Source organism: Paroedura picta, chromosome 12 (assembly GCF_049243985.1).
Source record: "Paroedura picta isolate Pp20150507F chromosome 12, Ppicta_v3.0, whole genome shotgun sequence".
Taxonomy (NCBI): Eukaryota; Metazoa; Chordata; class Lepidosauria; order Squamata; family Gekkonidae; genus Paroedura; species Paroedura picta.
Genome location: NC_135380.1, coordinates 10,978,196 through 10,992,358, shown reverse-complemented (window position 1 = coordinate 10,992,358; position 14,163 = coordinate 10,978,196). Strand labels below are relative to the sequence as shown.

The window sequence follows — 14,163 nt, the reverse complement described above, 5'->3', positions numbered from 1 at the left end:
TTGTCACAACTTTTGCATTGCAGAAGGACAAGATCCACAGCGTACAGAGGACACAGACAGAATTTTGGCATAAAAGTGGCCACAGCTTTATAGTTATGTAAATGAGGGTCGGTAAAACAAGAGCAGATCCAAAATCACCCCTTCATCCATGGCCAGCTGACCATGGAGAGAGGGGAAACCGCACCAGCAGGCCACCTTGCAGGGACCAAGTGACACTCAGGTCAAGCTCCCTCTAACTGTAGGCCTGCTGGGACTGGGAGAGTGGTGGGTGGTGAGAGCACCATGGGCGCCAGCCTCTATTGGCCCTCTCCCCATCTTCCTGCAATGTGAAGCAGCCGCCTCTCCGGGTGAGGAAGTACCGCAGCCCTGCATGAACTCAGTCTCTTAAGGAGGCCCCCGACCCTTCAACTCCCTAACCCATCTGCTATTGAAATGCCCTTATTAAAAAGACAACAGTTCTTCTTTGTCTAAGTTAAAGAGGGTTTCTGATCTTTTCCTTATGTTTCTAGACAGATCTAACAGCCTAAATATTATACTATGACAGAGTGGGACAGCCGGAGAGTTCCTCGGAGAAGAAGAAAACACACTACAAAGGTGACTCAGGCACTGAAAAGAAATAGGAAAACGTAAGGAAAATGTTCCCTTGGATGGAGGGATGTAGACAGAGCCATCATAGCAGACATATAACAGGACTAGACAGGTCCTTAAAGTGCCTTGGTGCTAAGCTATTAAAGAAAAACAGCCACTTTGATTTGGGCCTGGAAGCAAATCAGCAGGCAGTGGATAATTAAACTTGACAACACAGACCCTACGTAGCAGGGAGAAACATTGTTGTTTACCATGAGTGTTATCACAGGTAAAAGCTGATGTCAACAGCTACATCTCCAAACAGCCTGTCTCCAGATTCCACAGGTTAATCAGGGCTGTGTCAGGAGTGCCAGCCTTGGAGACCATAAAATTCCCAACAGAAAGCAGAAAACCTTCAAGGTCCATCAGCCTACTGGGCCGACTCAACCTAAGTGCACCCCTCCCGCCCCACACACAAACACACTCTTGCAGAGGTTCCAGATGTCTGTGAGTCTCCATCTTGAATGGCCTCGTGTCCTTAATTAGTCCTTGTCCCCTTTATGCACTCACTCATGTTCACACTTTTAGCTGCTAAAGGGGAGGGATTTTTGAGGGGTCCCTTCAGCATGGTAAGGCTGCAAAGGACACCGAACATTCTCCCCTGAGCCACGATTGGCAGAATTTGCCAATGACATAGAGTTTAACACTATACAGTTGAGCGGCACCAGCTATTAATACATTTAGGGGGGAAAAAAACATAGTTTTCCTCTTTCAAAAAGAAACTTTAATTTTTAAAAAATTAGATGGAAATGACCATGTCCAAATTAGGAAAAAAAACAACATTTGGGTGAAATAACCAGAGTTCTGTGTGGGGAACTGAACCTTACAATGCAACCATGGGGGTGGGAGAAACTGCATTTTACCAGGTTGGGAGGGAGCTGTGATTTGGGTCTGGGGAGAGAGCGAGAGATTCCCCATAAGAGAGCTGCTGATGTGTGATTTTCGTGCAACAGGCATGCCAAAACCATATGTTTCTTGAATGACAGCACTCACCCGAGACGGTCAGGAAATCAGTAGGAATGACTGAACCCACCAGTTCTTTCCAATACTGGGAGCATAGCTTGAGCTTACAGAAAGCATTTGCTAGGCCTTGCAGAAAAATAAAATAGAAGCAGCAAATGGGAGGAAACTAGATGTTAGATTACAGACCATTAATGTCTTGCTAGATGCAAGCTACCGGCTCTCCGGGGGCCAAGTAGTAACTAGGAAAAAATGTATTCATGTTGCCCCTGGGAATATAAAACAGCATTTGCAATTTCACACATTCAGCTGCAATGACCCTATATGCGAATTCTCCTTCAGTATCGATCTGACTGAGAGATGACCATAGCACTGTGAAAGCCTAAAACTTACCCTTAGAAGAATGGTGCGGGAGATGAAATGACACGAGTCTCCACAGACTTATGGGAAGGAAAGGGCCGACCAGGCACAATTCAGACAATGTGCATCCAGTTGTTTTAAAATGAGGCTGGTCCATTTGGGGACTGCATTTCTTTGCCACAGCATGATAGCATGGGAAGCATGAATGTGGATGTCCAGTGACCACGATGTGACTGCTGGCGCATACAAAACAGGCAGATCCTGGGTGATGCTTTGGTTGGGCCTCTGGTTGTCTCAGCAGCCCCGTTTGCAAGTTGTAGCGAATGGGGGTACATTCAGTAGATCTGAACATGTGTGCATGCACATGAAGGCTTATTGGTCCAGGGGCACTGGACTCAAACTTTGTCCTGTTGCTTCCAACCAACATGGCTTCCCAGCTGAATCAGTATGCAGCATACACTTTTTTTTCTTTACACATGAGTTGAGTCATTTTCATAGAATCATAGAGTTGGAAGGATGGAATTTCCACGGTCCTCTAGTCCAACCCCCTGCAGAAACAGGTCTCAAATCAAGGGCGCCGCCTGGGACCATGCACATACTGCGATAACTATTCCAAGCTCATACCAGGATATGCGTAAAGAAAAACAGCTAATGCTTACAGGCCCTTATTTTACTTGCTAGCAACAAAGCCTGTTGTATGTAACAACACAACAAGCATTAAACCCTCTACCCCTCCCCCACCCCGGGTAGGCCAGCTGAGGCATGGAGAGGCCTCAGCAGGCATTTTCGGGGCGGGGGGAGAGCCAGATGGACAGCCAATCAGGGAAGGAAAAGTTAGGACAGCCTACCCAATTGGTAGGCGATGAATCCCGACTCAGACATCCGCAGACATCCTCTTACCATTTTATTTAGACCAGGGGTAGTCAAGCTGCGGCCCTCCAGATGTCCATGGACTACAATTCCCATAAGCCCCTGACAGCATTAGCTGTCAGGGGCTCATGGGAATTGTAGTCCATGGACATGTGGAGGGCCGCAGTTTGACTACCCCTGATTTAGCGGTTCAGATTCTACAATTTTAAACTTCCATCTTATGGATGTGGTTGCCCCGGGAGACAGGCACCATTTTGTTTTCCATGCTGTGGTGAGTCATGCCAAATTTATCCTCCCAGAGGGAAATTTTCCATTGTCGCTATGTAGTTTCCCCAAATGTTATTCAGGCTTCACATAAAACCTCCTGTCGGTGTTCAAAATGCTCGCATGAAAGAGAATAGTGTAATAAGAATGCAGTGAATATAAAATCCTATGCCTGGCCTAAAGAGTTTTGGTTCTTTGTTCACGGAGCCCCCCAAATGTACAATACTGCCTTTGCCATTTAACAACACCCTTTTATCTTTGGCTGATGGCATTTTGCGAATCTCTCCGTTGGTCTCTACTTCGGATTAGCCATTCAGTCCAGGTGGTGACAAAGTCCACCAAAATACAGCCTGTTTCAGGGGAATTTCATGTAATCCTCATTAGTGGTCTGTCTATGAAGGCAACAGAAAAATATCAGACAACAACTGGTGAACAGAACATCAGGTGCTACTTGATACAGGGGTGCAAGACTTCTGACAATTCTGCAGAAATGTGTTGAATTAAAAGGGATTTAAAGACATTATTTCTATTTATCAATCAGATATCTAGCTATCAGGCTCCCTCCATGTAATTAGCAACCCTACAAGGAACCACACTGAAGAAGAAGGAGTTGGTTCTTATATGCCGCTTTTCTCTACCCGAAGGAGGCTCAAAGCGGCTTACATTCACCTTCCTTTTCCTCTCCCCACAACCGACACCCTGTGAGGTAGGTGAGGCTGAGAGAGCCCTGATATCACAGCTTGGTCAGAGAAGCTTTATCAGTGCCATGACAAGCCCAAGGTCACCCAGCTGGCTGCACGTGGGGGAGCGGGGAATCAAACCCAGCTCGCCAGATTAGAAGTCCGCACTCCTAACCACTACACCAAACTGGAAGGAAGAAGAGGAGTTCTTTTTTCCTACCTCGCTTTTCACTACCCGAAGGAGTCCCAAAGCAGCTTACAGGCACCGTTCCCTTCCCCTCCCCACAACCGACACCCTGTGAGGTAGATGGACCTGAGAGAGCTCTGTGAGAACAGCACTGTGAGAACAGTTCTCAGAGAACTGTGACTGGCCCAGCTAAGCTACGTGTGGAGAAGGAATGGGGAATCAAACCCAGTTCTCCGGATGAGAGTCCATGGCTCTTAACCACTACACCACGCTGGCTCTCAGTTTTTTGTCCGCAATCTGAAGCTGCCTAAAGAGGAACACATATACCCATCAATGCATGAAATTGTTGCCAAAGCAAGCTGAAGATGCCATTCCACCACACATTAACTCCTCCATGCATGTTCCTTTCAATTAGAAGCAAACCTCATTCAGCGCGTTCACTGCTGTCCTGAGACTCAGCCCTACTCTCCTGCTGACATTAACATGTTATTATCACTCAGTTGATAATTAACATAGTTCTCCTAACACAGCGTTTCCCTTTATTGCTTTCTTCCTTCCGAAAAAACCCATGTGAGCTCTTTCATCTGGGGAACAGAGCTTGTGACTTGCTTTGGCATTCTGATGCCCCCGCATTTAAACTGGGATTTGAACTTGCTTCTCCGGGATTAGAATCCAAAGCGCTATCAGCTTGTCCACACTGACCACAACATCTTTCAGTGTATTTGCCCGAAAAGGATACCCGGTCAGACACAACTGAACGGATGACATCGTCATCAATGTCAATGTCTCCCCCTTCTGGTAGGTCAGAGACATTACGGTTAGCATCGGGATGGGAAGAAGGAAGTCTTTGGCACGGTGGGAATTCTCAAATCGAAGTGGAGTGCAAGGACAAGGTCCCAGGAGCTGAAATTCGAATTGCTTTGCCTACAGGTTTTGGCAACAGAAGTAGAATTTTCATCTCAAAATGTTTCATGGCGGTCCAGCGAAGGTGAGAAAGTGTAAAACGGGCACTTTGTCCGCCAAGGGCAAATGATCAGAACGTTTTTGCCGATTTTCTGTTTTGACACTAATCACACAAAATGCGCCTGAGCTAGAATTTCCTCCCCTGCAATGTGATTCTTTAAAACGCGAAGTGTCAAAGCCGCAAGCTGCTGGGAGGCAAACTAGTTTGGGTTGCAAATGATCTTAATAGTCTAATGATTTCTGTTCACAATTACGCCAAACTATTGCAAGGGGTCATCAATGATTGCTCGTAGGACACTTGACAAATGGAGGGAATTGACAGGAATAAATGTTTGCTTTTCTCAAGAAGTTCATGTGGCCCCATGGAACTATCAGCACATCAGAGAAGGAAGATGGCACAGATAGCTTGAAAGCCATGAGGTCATCTTTGTTCTCCTCCCTTCCCAAAGTTGAGGCCAAGCCTGCAGGTTGTGAGTTCTACTTCCATCCAAGAAGGCTTTGACAGATACTTTTGACGAGGGGAATAAAAGGTTGCAAAATCTCAAACAGATTGAAATTAGCAACTTCCAAGTTCTAGCCTGGAGTTATCATTCAAGAGACGTCATCCTCAAAGCCAACTGACGACATGTAATCTTAGCAATGATGTTCCTATGGGGCAAGGAAAAACAACAACAACAAAACCCAAAACAACACTTCCTGCACATTAGCCATGTTTTGTTCTGTGTCCGATGACATGCAATAAATATGGGACCAAGTTTGAGTCCAGCAGCACTTGTAAGAACAAGAATAATTCTGGGTATAAGCTTTCACGTACATGCACAGTGAAGTATGTATGAACATGAAAACCTATACACAGAATTAAACGTCTAGGTATGCGCTGGACTCAAACTTTCTTCTATTGATTCAGATCAAGGGCGACTCACCTGCATCTATGCATTGAAGGTGCAGGTGGTGGGTCACAAGCAATCTACACCGGCTCATTGGCTGCATACAACTTAGGTATACACAAATGTTTACGCATGCCCTACTTTTTCTTCCAATGGAGACCCAAAGGGGTTTACAAAATCATTGTCTACTCCTTCAGATTACCCTTACAACAATTTGCCAAGGAAGGTCCACCTAGGAAGACTCTAGGGCTGACCCAAGCCTTCACACCTGAGTTTCTCAGACACATGTTCTATCTCAGTGATCCCCAAGGGAGCACCTATGAAGCACTGGACTTCCCAGGTTTCACAAGGGGACTATGAGAGAGGTAACGTGACATATAGACTAGTACACTAGCATCCTTTCTATATCTTGTTGCTGACCCTAGGATGTGTAGACTGCTGTTCTCAGGGAACAACCTTCCTTCCTTCTGCTCTGACACCTCTCCCTCATGCACACTGCCAGATCTCCCCATCTCTAGAATCAGGAGAGCAGGGCATGGATTCCCGCATCTCTCTCGATCCTAGTTAGTTACATCAAGTTAGGAGGCTGTTTCCTCACTATCAAGAAATGGCGTTCTTATAATAAAGGACTCAAATCAGTTTGGAAAGACAAAAAAGATTCAGTTTATTTGTTATTTTCCTCTGCTGCATTCTCAACGGTTGTGCATGCTGCTAATTACTAGGACCACTGCTAATATTCCCCAACACAATGAAGAAGAGTTGGTTTTTATTCCCCACTTTTTGCTACCTGAAGGAGTCCAAAGCAGTTTGCAATCACCTTCCCTTCCTCTCCCCACAACAGACATCCTGTGAGTATATGGGACCAAGAGAGCTCTGAGAGAACTGTGACTCTCCCAAGGTCACCCAGCTGGCTGCTTATGGAGAAGAGGTGGGGAATCAAACCCAGATCAGAGGCCGCCACGCTTAACCACCACACCTAGCTGGCTTTCCAGCTGGTTAGAAGAAGTTAGTTATAAGAAAGACAAACAGTGTTTGAATAGTAGGACATTTGAAGATCCTGGTCTTCTGGGAAGGACAGGAGATGTTATTATTGGTGGAGATGGTAGGGTGTCCACAGCAGTGACAGAGGCAAAGACATCACTAACCTTCAGTCATGCGCCGATACTTTTCCTTGTACATGAAGCCGAAGACCAGACAGCATCCTCTCCTTGGAAGACCGAGCTCTACAAAAGAGAAAGAACAAATGGTACATTATCGGCAAAACCCACCAGCATAAATGACCAGTACTTGGCATGGAGGCTCTGGGGCCATGAAACATCTGGAGGGAGAACCCAGCTGGCCGTGGGACAGTCAGGGGAAGCAGGCAACAAACATATGCTCAATAAATTGCCAGCCAGACAAAAAGAATGTCTTTTTAGGTCCTGACTAGATGAGATGATGAAAGATCCAGTTTGCTTTGGATCACCAAAGCAGTGCAGGGGTTGAAAAGGGTTTGATGTCTCAAAGGAACCTCCATGCTCAGATGTGAAGTCTGAACACCACTCTCTGGGCAGCACTAACAGGGGGCGGTGTTGCCTTCTCTGCCTTGCTTGTAGGCCACTGTGAGAAACAGGGTGCTGGACTGGATGGACCACTGTTTCTGAGCAAGCAGGACTTAGCATATTAGACTCTACTTCTCCTCCCTGTGCCACAGCCCTCCTGAACCGCCCCCCCCCAGTGTGTGTGTGACTACTAGTATTCCTCCTCAACAATGCTGGAAAGATTTCTCAGATTTCGAGTCACAGACCCCTTAGCCATAAGCGCAAGAGGGTTCATACCAGAACCAAAGTAAGACAAATGCACCTTGCCAACCGGAATAAAACAACAACAGAAGACGGAAACAAGCTGGTGCAGGGTGGGGGTGGGGGGATGGGGTGGGATGTGCTTCTAAACCCAGCAAGCTGGAAAATGGAACAAACCAACGTTGAGGCTGTCAAACAGAATCCAGAGCGCTTCCTTTCACCCCACAGCCCCTAACAGCGTGTGTTTCATGTATGAGGCTTAAATCGATTTTCCCTCAGTCATTTCCCAAATAAAACCTTACAGTGTCCAGAGCCGACAATCTAAATGTAAAATGGTTCTCTTCTGCATTCCGTTCCACATTTGCGGCATGACACAAACAGCGCAAGAGGACCGCAAAGGCAGCTCTTTAGCGCAACGTGCAGACACACCTTTAGAAATGAAGCAATCAAGAGAGTCCACATCTGATCCTCACAATAGTCCTATTCTGATGAATGGCATGACTGTTTTCTTTTCAAAAAATGCATCCTACTTTTGGGCCATATGGCCCCTGTAGACCCTATCAATAAAGGAGACCTGTGAAATAAATGGATGTACGAAAACATAGACCGGGTAGGAATCAGCAAAGTAAAACCCACCCAATAGAAACCAGAAGGAAACCTCTCACAAAGACATAAAGCTGCCTTATGCTGAATCCGAACATCAGCCCATCCAAGTCAGGACTGTCTGTTCAGACTGGCAGAAGCTCTCCAAGGTCTGAGGCAGAGGACTTTCCCATCACCTCCTGCCTGGTTCTTTCAACTGGAGATGCCAGGGATTGAACCTGGGACCTTCTCCATGCTAAGTAGATGCTCCGTCACAGAGTCCTTCACCTCTGCACATCCAGAATCTATCATCTTTCAAATGAGAAAGGATGAAGAACGTCATCCTGCAAGTGCTTTCCTAGAAGCAAGTCCCACTGAATGGACTTCAGTTGGATTCTGAGAAGACCAACTTTGAGTTACATTGTAAAAATGCCTAAAACACTCCAGATCACACTACATATATCTATATTTTTAACTAGAGGGTTCAGACACCTTTCCCCCCAGTCCCAATTTGTTCCCCCTGCAGCCATACAGCTAAGGTTGCCAACTTCCAGGTGGTGCCCGGAGATCTTTCACTGTCATAACAGATCTCCAGGGGACAGAGAGCAGCTCTCCTGTAGAAACGGCCACATTGGAAAGCAGAGGCTGGTGCATTGTACCCCATTGAAGTCCATCTCCTATAGCTCCACCCCCAAAATCGTCAAGTAGTTGCCAATTCAGAGCTATTCACACACAACAATTGTGGGGAACATCATTTCAGAAGTCTGGGGGACCCCAATGCAGCTTGCAGCGCATAACATGGCAGGAGAGGGGCTTCCTCCCTCCCCTGCCATTATCCTAAACCTAAGGCAGTGGTCGGAATTCTTTTTCAGCCTTGCAAGGTAGATCGAGATAGAGCATTTGTCTGTCTGGAGAAGCGGAAAAGAGCGAGATCGGCATGGTAGGACAAGAGGCAGAGCTGAACAGAGAAACCCCGGGGGGAAAAAAAAACAATTTATATACAGTCATGAACAATGGGTCTTCATGCCATTGGTCAATTTTGGTTTAATTTCTGTGAAATCGCATAGTTTTATGGTTGGGAGTCACCACAGCATGAGGAACTGTATTTAAGGGTCGTGGAATTAGGAAGGTTGAGAACCACTGACCTAAGGACAAGTAGTTGTATATCTTTGGAGCAGCGTGTGGAGTATTCGGAGCCAATGGAGAAAGATCGTCTTCCAATCGATTTTGCTAAGCTCCCCAAACCAGCCTTTGAGAAGCAAGGGATGGAATAAGGGCTTCTTGAGCAGTGGACGTCATTTCCTTCCATCGTCCTGCTAAGTCTGCCGTATTGATGCGCCCCCCTCCCTGCTGCCTCCAAACGTGAGTTTGAGCAGCCCTGAAGCATCAGCCGGAAGAAGATTATACCCAACGCCTCAATGAGCCTCTTGTGGCGCAGAGTGGTAAGGCAGCAGACATGCAGTCTGAAAGCTCTGCCCATGAGGCTGGGAGTTCAATCCCAGCAGCCGGCTCAAGGTTGACTCAGCCTTCCATCCTTCCGAGGTCGGTAAAATGAGTACCCAGCTTGCTGGGGGGTAAACGGCAATGACTGGGGAAGGCACTGGCAAACCACCCCGTATTGAGTCTGCCATGAAAACGCTAGAGGGCGTCACCCCAAGGGTCAGACATGACCCGGTGCTTGCACAGGGGATACCTTTACCTTTAATCCCAACGCCAACTCAGCCAGGCCTCTCACCTGAATGGGATAGGTATTCTCAGCGCCTTGATGCTCAGTAAAGCTCCGCTCTCCAGCGCAGGCAAGTCAGGAGAGCTCCGTAATCCCCTTCGCTTGGCATACCCCGTGATAAAACGGGACACGGGCAGATAAATCCGTCTCCAGGCACGGTGCCCTTTCAAAGCAAAACAGCTGGGCCTTCAAGAGGCTGAGCGCCAAGGCCCGGGGAAGTACATGCCTTTGATCTTTTTTCACTTTCTTCCAGGAGCGCCTGGCTATCAGCTGAAGAGCAGAGAAATGGATCAGGGCGTGCATTTTCCAAGGAGGAGGTGGACGGTGCGTTTTTCTGCCTGCACCGTTGGCAGGCGTGTGTATCTTGCAGTGCACCTTGCAGAGCCTTCAAACAAACCTTTCCATGTTATTGTGTATGTGTGTGTGTGTGTGTGTGTGTGTGTGTGTGTGTGAAAAATGTAAGGCATCACATCTGTGGATGCTGCCTGCCTGTGGCCCAAGATATACTAGCAGGGATTCCTCATTCCACACAGCCCTATTGATCAAAGTCCTTTTGATGTTTACTCAGTGTGCCTGTGGTCTTATTTCATAGCCAGCACTGCCTTTGAAAAGGGTGACCCGGGGTTCAGGCCTGCCCAAAAGTGATGCTCGCCAACCTCCTACATTTGTGCTAATCATCCCAGATGCAGAGGCTGGCTGTAGTCAGGGGCATGAGAGAGGCAGTCTGTACATGTTCAGAAGATCATAGAATCGGAAGGGACCTCCTGGGTCATCTAGTCCAACCCCCTGTACTTTGCAGGACACTCTCAACCCTACCGCTCATCCACTGTCACCTGCCACCCCCTTGAACCTTCACAGAATCCGCCTCTCCGTCAGATGACTATCCAGCCTCTGTTTAAAAATTTCCAAAGATGGAGAACCCACCACCTCCCGAGGAAGCCAGATCCACTGAGAAACTGCTCTAATTGTCAGGCTTGATATTTTACACAGTATTGGGAAACTCAGTTTCCCGAATCTAATACTGACTTTTCTGATCGTTTCAAAGCAGTAAAACTGGTGAGCTGCCTTGGTTGACTGTAACCAGCAGGGTCTGCCTTCGAAGATACTCTCCACCTATCCCATTATTTGCCATCAAACAATCTTTATAAACCTGTAATGAAATTGCCGACCAAGACAACTATAGGTAGCACTGCATGTAGAGTTGCCAGCTCCAGGGTGGAGCTAGAAGACAGGGAGGTGTGGGACCTCCGTGGGGTATAGTTCCACTGAGTCTACCTTCTGACACAGCCATTTCCTCCCAGGCATTGATCTCTCTAACCTGAAGATCAGTTGGATTTCTGGGAGGTCTCTGGGCTCCCCCTGGAGGTTGGCATCCCAATAACACAGCAGTGGGTTGGATCACAATGGGATTTCTCACTAACAGAAGGCACTTCCATCAGTGGAATAGAATTTCTCTGCTTTTCTCTCTTCCACTGCAGCCTTCTGAAATGCTGCTTTGGGGGGGCAGAGGGACAGGAGACCCTCACAAATGACATCATAGGCAAATTGTTGGTCTGCCACAGGAAGAGAGAATGGGCAGATATGACACTTCCTCTCTTGTTAGCAGATACCATCCATTCTACCCATCCCAAGAAACCCACCGATATGTCTGAGGTTAAAACCATCTCAGACATATCTTTGGTGTAGCGGTTAAGAGTGATGGTGGCCTCTAATCTCAAGAATTGGGTTTGAGTCACCATTCTTCCTCCACATGCAGCCATCTTGGTGAACTTGGGTCAGTCATGGTTCTTCCAGTGGTCCTCAGTCTCACCTATCTCACGAGGTGTCTGTTGTGGGGAGAGGAAGGCAAGGCGTTGAGATTCCTTCAGGTAGTAAAAAGTGGGGTATCCAAAACCCAGCAGTTCTCTTCTTTGGGCCATCAAGCCACAGTGGACATGGCAACCCCATAGGGCTTTCAAGGCAAGAGATGTCCAGAGGTGGCTTTTCCATTGGCTCCCTCTTCATTGTGATCTTGGACTGCCTTGGGGGCCTTCCATCCAACTATTAACTATTCCGCTTATCTTCTGAGATGCGACAAGACTGGGCTGGCCTGGCCTATCCAGAGTAGGTATTCAGAATTCCTGGCCTTCTCATATTTAATTTTAATCTGTAGAAGACTGTGGAAGCCAACGGGGTGTTGTTTTGCATTTGTTGCTGCGAAAGCAAAGATATCATTGATTCTTATCAAGCCTCTAATGAACTGCCAAGGTATCAGAATGTAATTAGAACAACAAAATTAGCTTAACTTTCACAATGACGCTAAATAGTGACTTCAACTGTGAAGCCAAACAAATCTCTCTCTCTCTCTCTCTCTCTCTCTCTCTCTCTCTCCTCCCTTCTTTTTCACCCTACTGATAATTCTGATGTGTAATTGCATAATTACCCATCTCTTTTGCATGAATGGAGTCCTGTTTACTGCGCTGGCTGCTGCTGATGGGCGAATGACAAAAAATTCCAAATTCAAAAATGCTCATACCAAAGGAAAAAGATGTGCACGGCTAACCTAGACCATCCGCAACACCAACAGCCTTAAAGCCCTTGGAGCATATGGAGGAACTGCGACTCCATTAATTAATGTACGGGTAGGCTAGTAGGTAGACAGCACCGAGGTGAAAACGGCAGCAGACGTTTGTCCTCTTGGTGGATTATGGGAAACTTCAAAGTAGCTGGAACTGAATCTGAACTTGTACTTTCCAAAGGCAGGACTGGGCCCAGAACATCAGAAGGGTTACACTCTTCTGGGTTAATAGAAGTCGATGGGCCTAGAAGGCTATAACTCTGTTTAGGATTGCCCTGCTGGGCAAGGAGTTAGTTAGGGGCACCAGCCTCTACAACTAGGTCTCCCTATTCCATTTCTGTATGCTTCTAGATGAACAGAGCAAAGACCATCTCCTTCCATGTGTCCCTGGATGTCAACTGTGGTCATCAGGCAGCCATCCATTGGTTATCCTCCTCCCCCACACACTTAGGAAGGCCCATCTCACATCAACTGGAGGCTGGGCCCTTTCTGTTGTGGTTCTGTCTCTGCAGAAGGGGCTTCCTGAAGAGGTGAGGGGGATCCCATTCCTGGAGACCCTGCAAAGCCTGTTTGTTTGCCAGGGAGGGAGAGAGGGAGGAAGGAAGGGAGGAAGAAAGGGAGGGAGGGTAAGGGAAAGTACACAAAAACAGCTTTTTTTTGTGCGCCTACTCCATGTGATGGACTAGAACCCGGGAGACCTGGGTTCAAGTCTCCAGTCATACATGAAGCTTCATGGCTGCCCTAACCTTTGCAGAGAAAGGATAAACATGGATGACAGGCACAAACTAGCACTTTTCTTCTTAGTGCTCACCCTGCACCATTCCCAGCCCTGCTAATATAGATGGGCTGATGGATTGCACTGCTGTGGGCAAAAGGGAGAATGAGCATGGTTTTGTGGAATTCGTGACTGGTATTGAGGGACGGACCTTTAAATGCTGGACAAGCTGATGATCTTCTGAGCTACACCCCTTTTCAATTTTTCAGTTTGTCCCTTAGGCCAGGGGTAGTCAACCTGTGGTCCTCCAGATGTTCATGGACTACAATTCCCATGAGCCCCTGCCAGCATATGCTGGCAGGGGCTCATGGGAATTGTAGTCCATGAACATCTGGAGGACCACAGGTTGACTACCCCTGCCTTAGGCCAAAAAATTACCCAGAAGCAAGAAGTGGTTTCTTGATCCCTGGCAGCTGTGAGACAGATGGATGCCCCATCGCAGCCCTGCCTTCACTAGGACAACAAAGAAGTATTCTGCATGCCAATTATTTTTCCTTCACGAAGGGGATTAATTAGATTAATGATGAACCTATTAGTTTAACAACTTGCCTATAAATGAGTCAAGGAATGCACAAAAGCATGCGGTATCCATGAGACCAATAAAGCACCTACACACTTCATATGTTTCCAAAGTGTATGAGTGGGACAAGGAGACAGAGAAGAACCCCCCCCATACATATTCTCTAGCCATGGTTCTCAAATTTCAGCATCACAATGACTCCCAATTTTGCTTTAAACCTTTTCCATAGCCTACCTTTCTTCTTGCCTTCCTATAACATGCCAGACAGTTTCCCCACTCTCTCTTACGAAAGCTTTTGCACTGTGAAAACCAGAGCAATTGATGAAATTCCTAGAGCGTCACTTGACGCCATGACGTCACTTCCACCTGCTCAACCAGAAGTGACATCATGACACTTGTGATGCTCCCCTTCCCTAGGCTCCGC

At 47.1% G+C, this 14,163-nt stretch overlaps 1 protein-coding gene across 2 annotated transcripts in view; it reads right to left on the bottom strand.

Moving 5' to 3' along the window:
- Window positions 1-14,163, bottom strand: part of KIRREL3 (kirre like nephrin family adhesion molecule 3) — a 712,715-nt gene that overhangs the window by 304,934 nt on the left and 393,618 nt on the right. For both annotated transcript variants that reach the window (XM_077305782.1, XM_077305781.1), the window contains exon 2: window positions 6,944-7,021. In XM_077305782.1, the coding sequence (XP_077161897.1) occupies window positions 6,944-7,021 (78 nt within the window). The remainder of the gene's footprint in view (window positions 1-6,943; window positions 7,022-14,163) is intronic.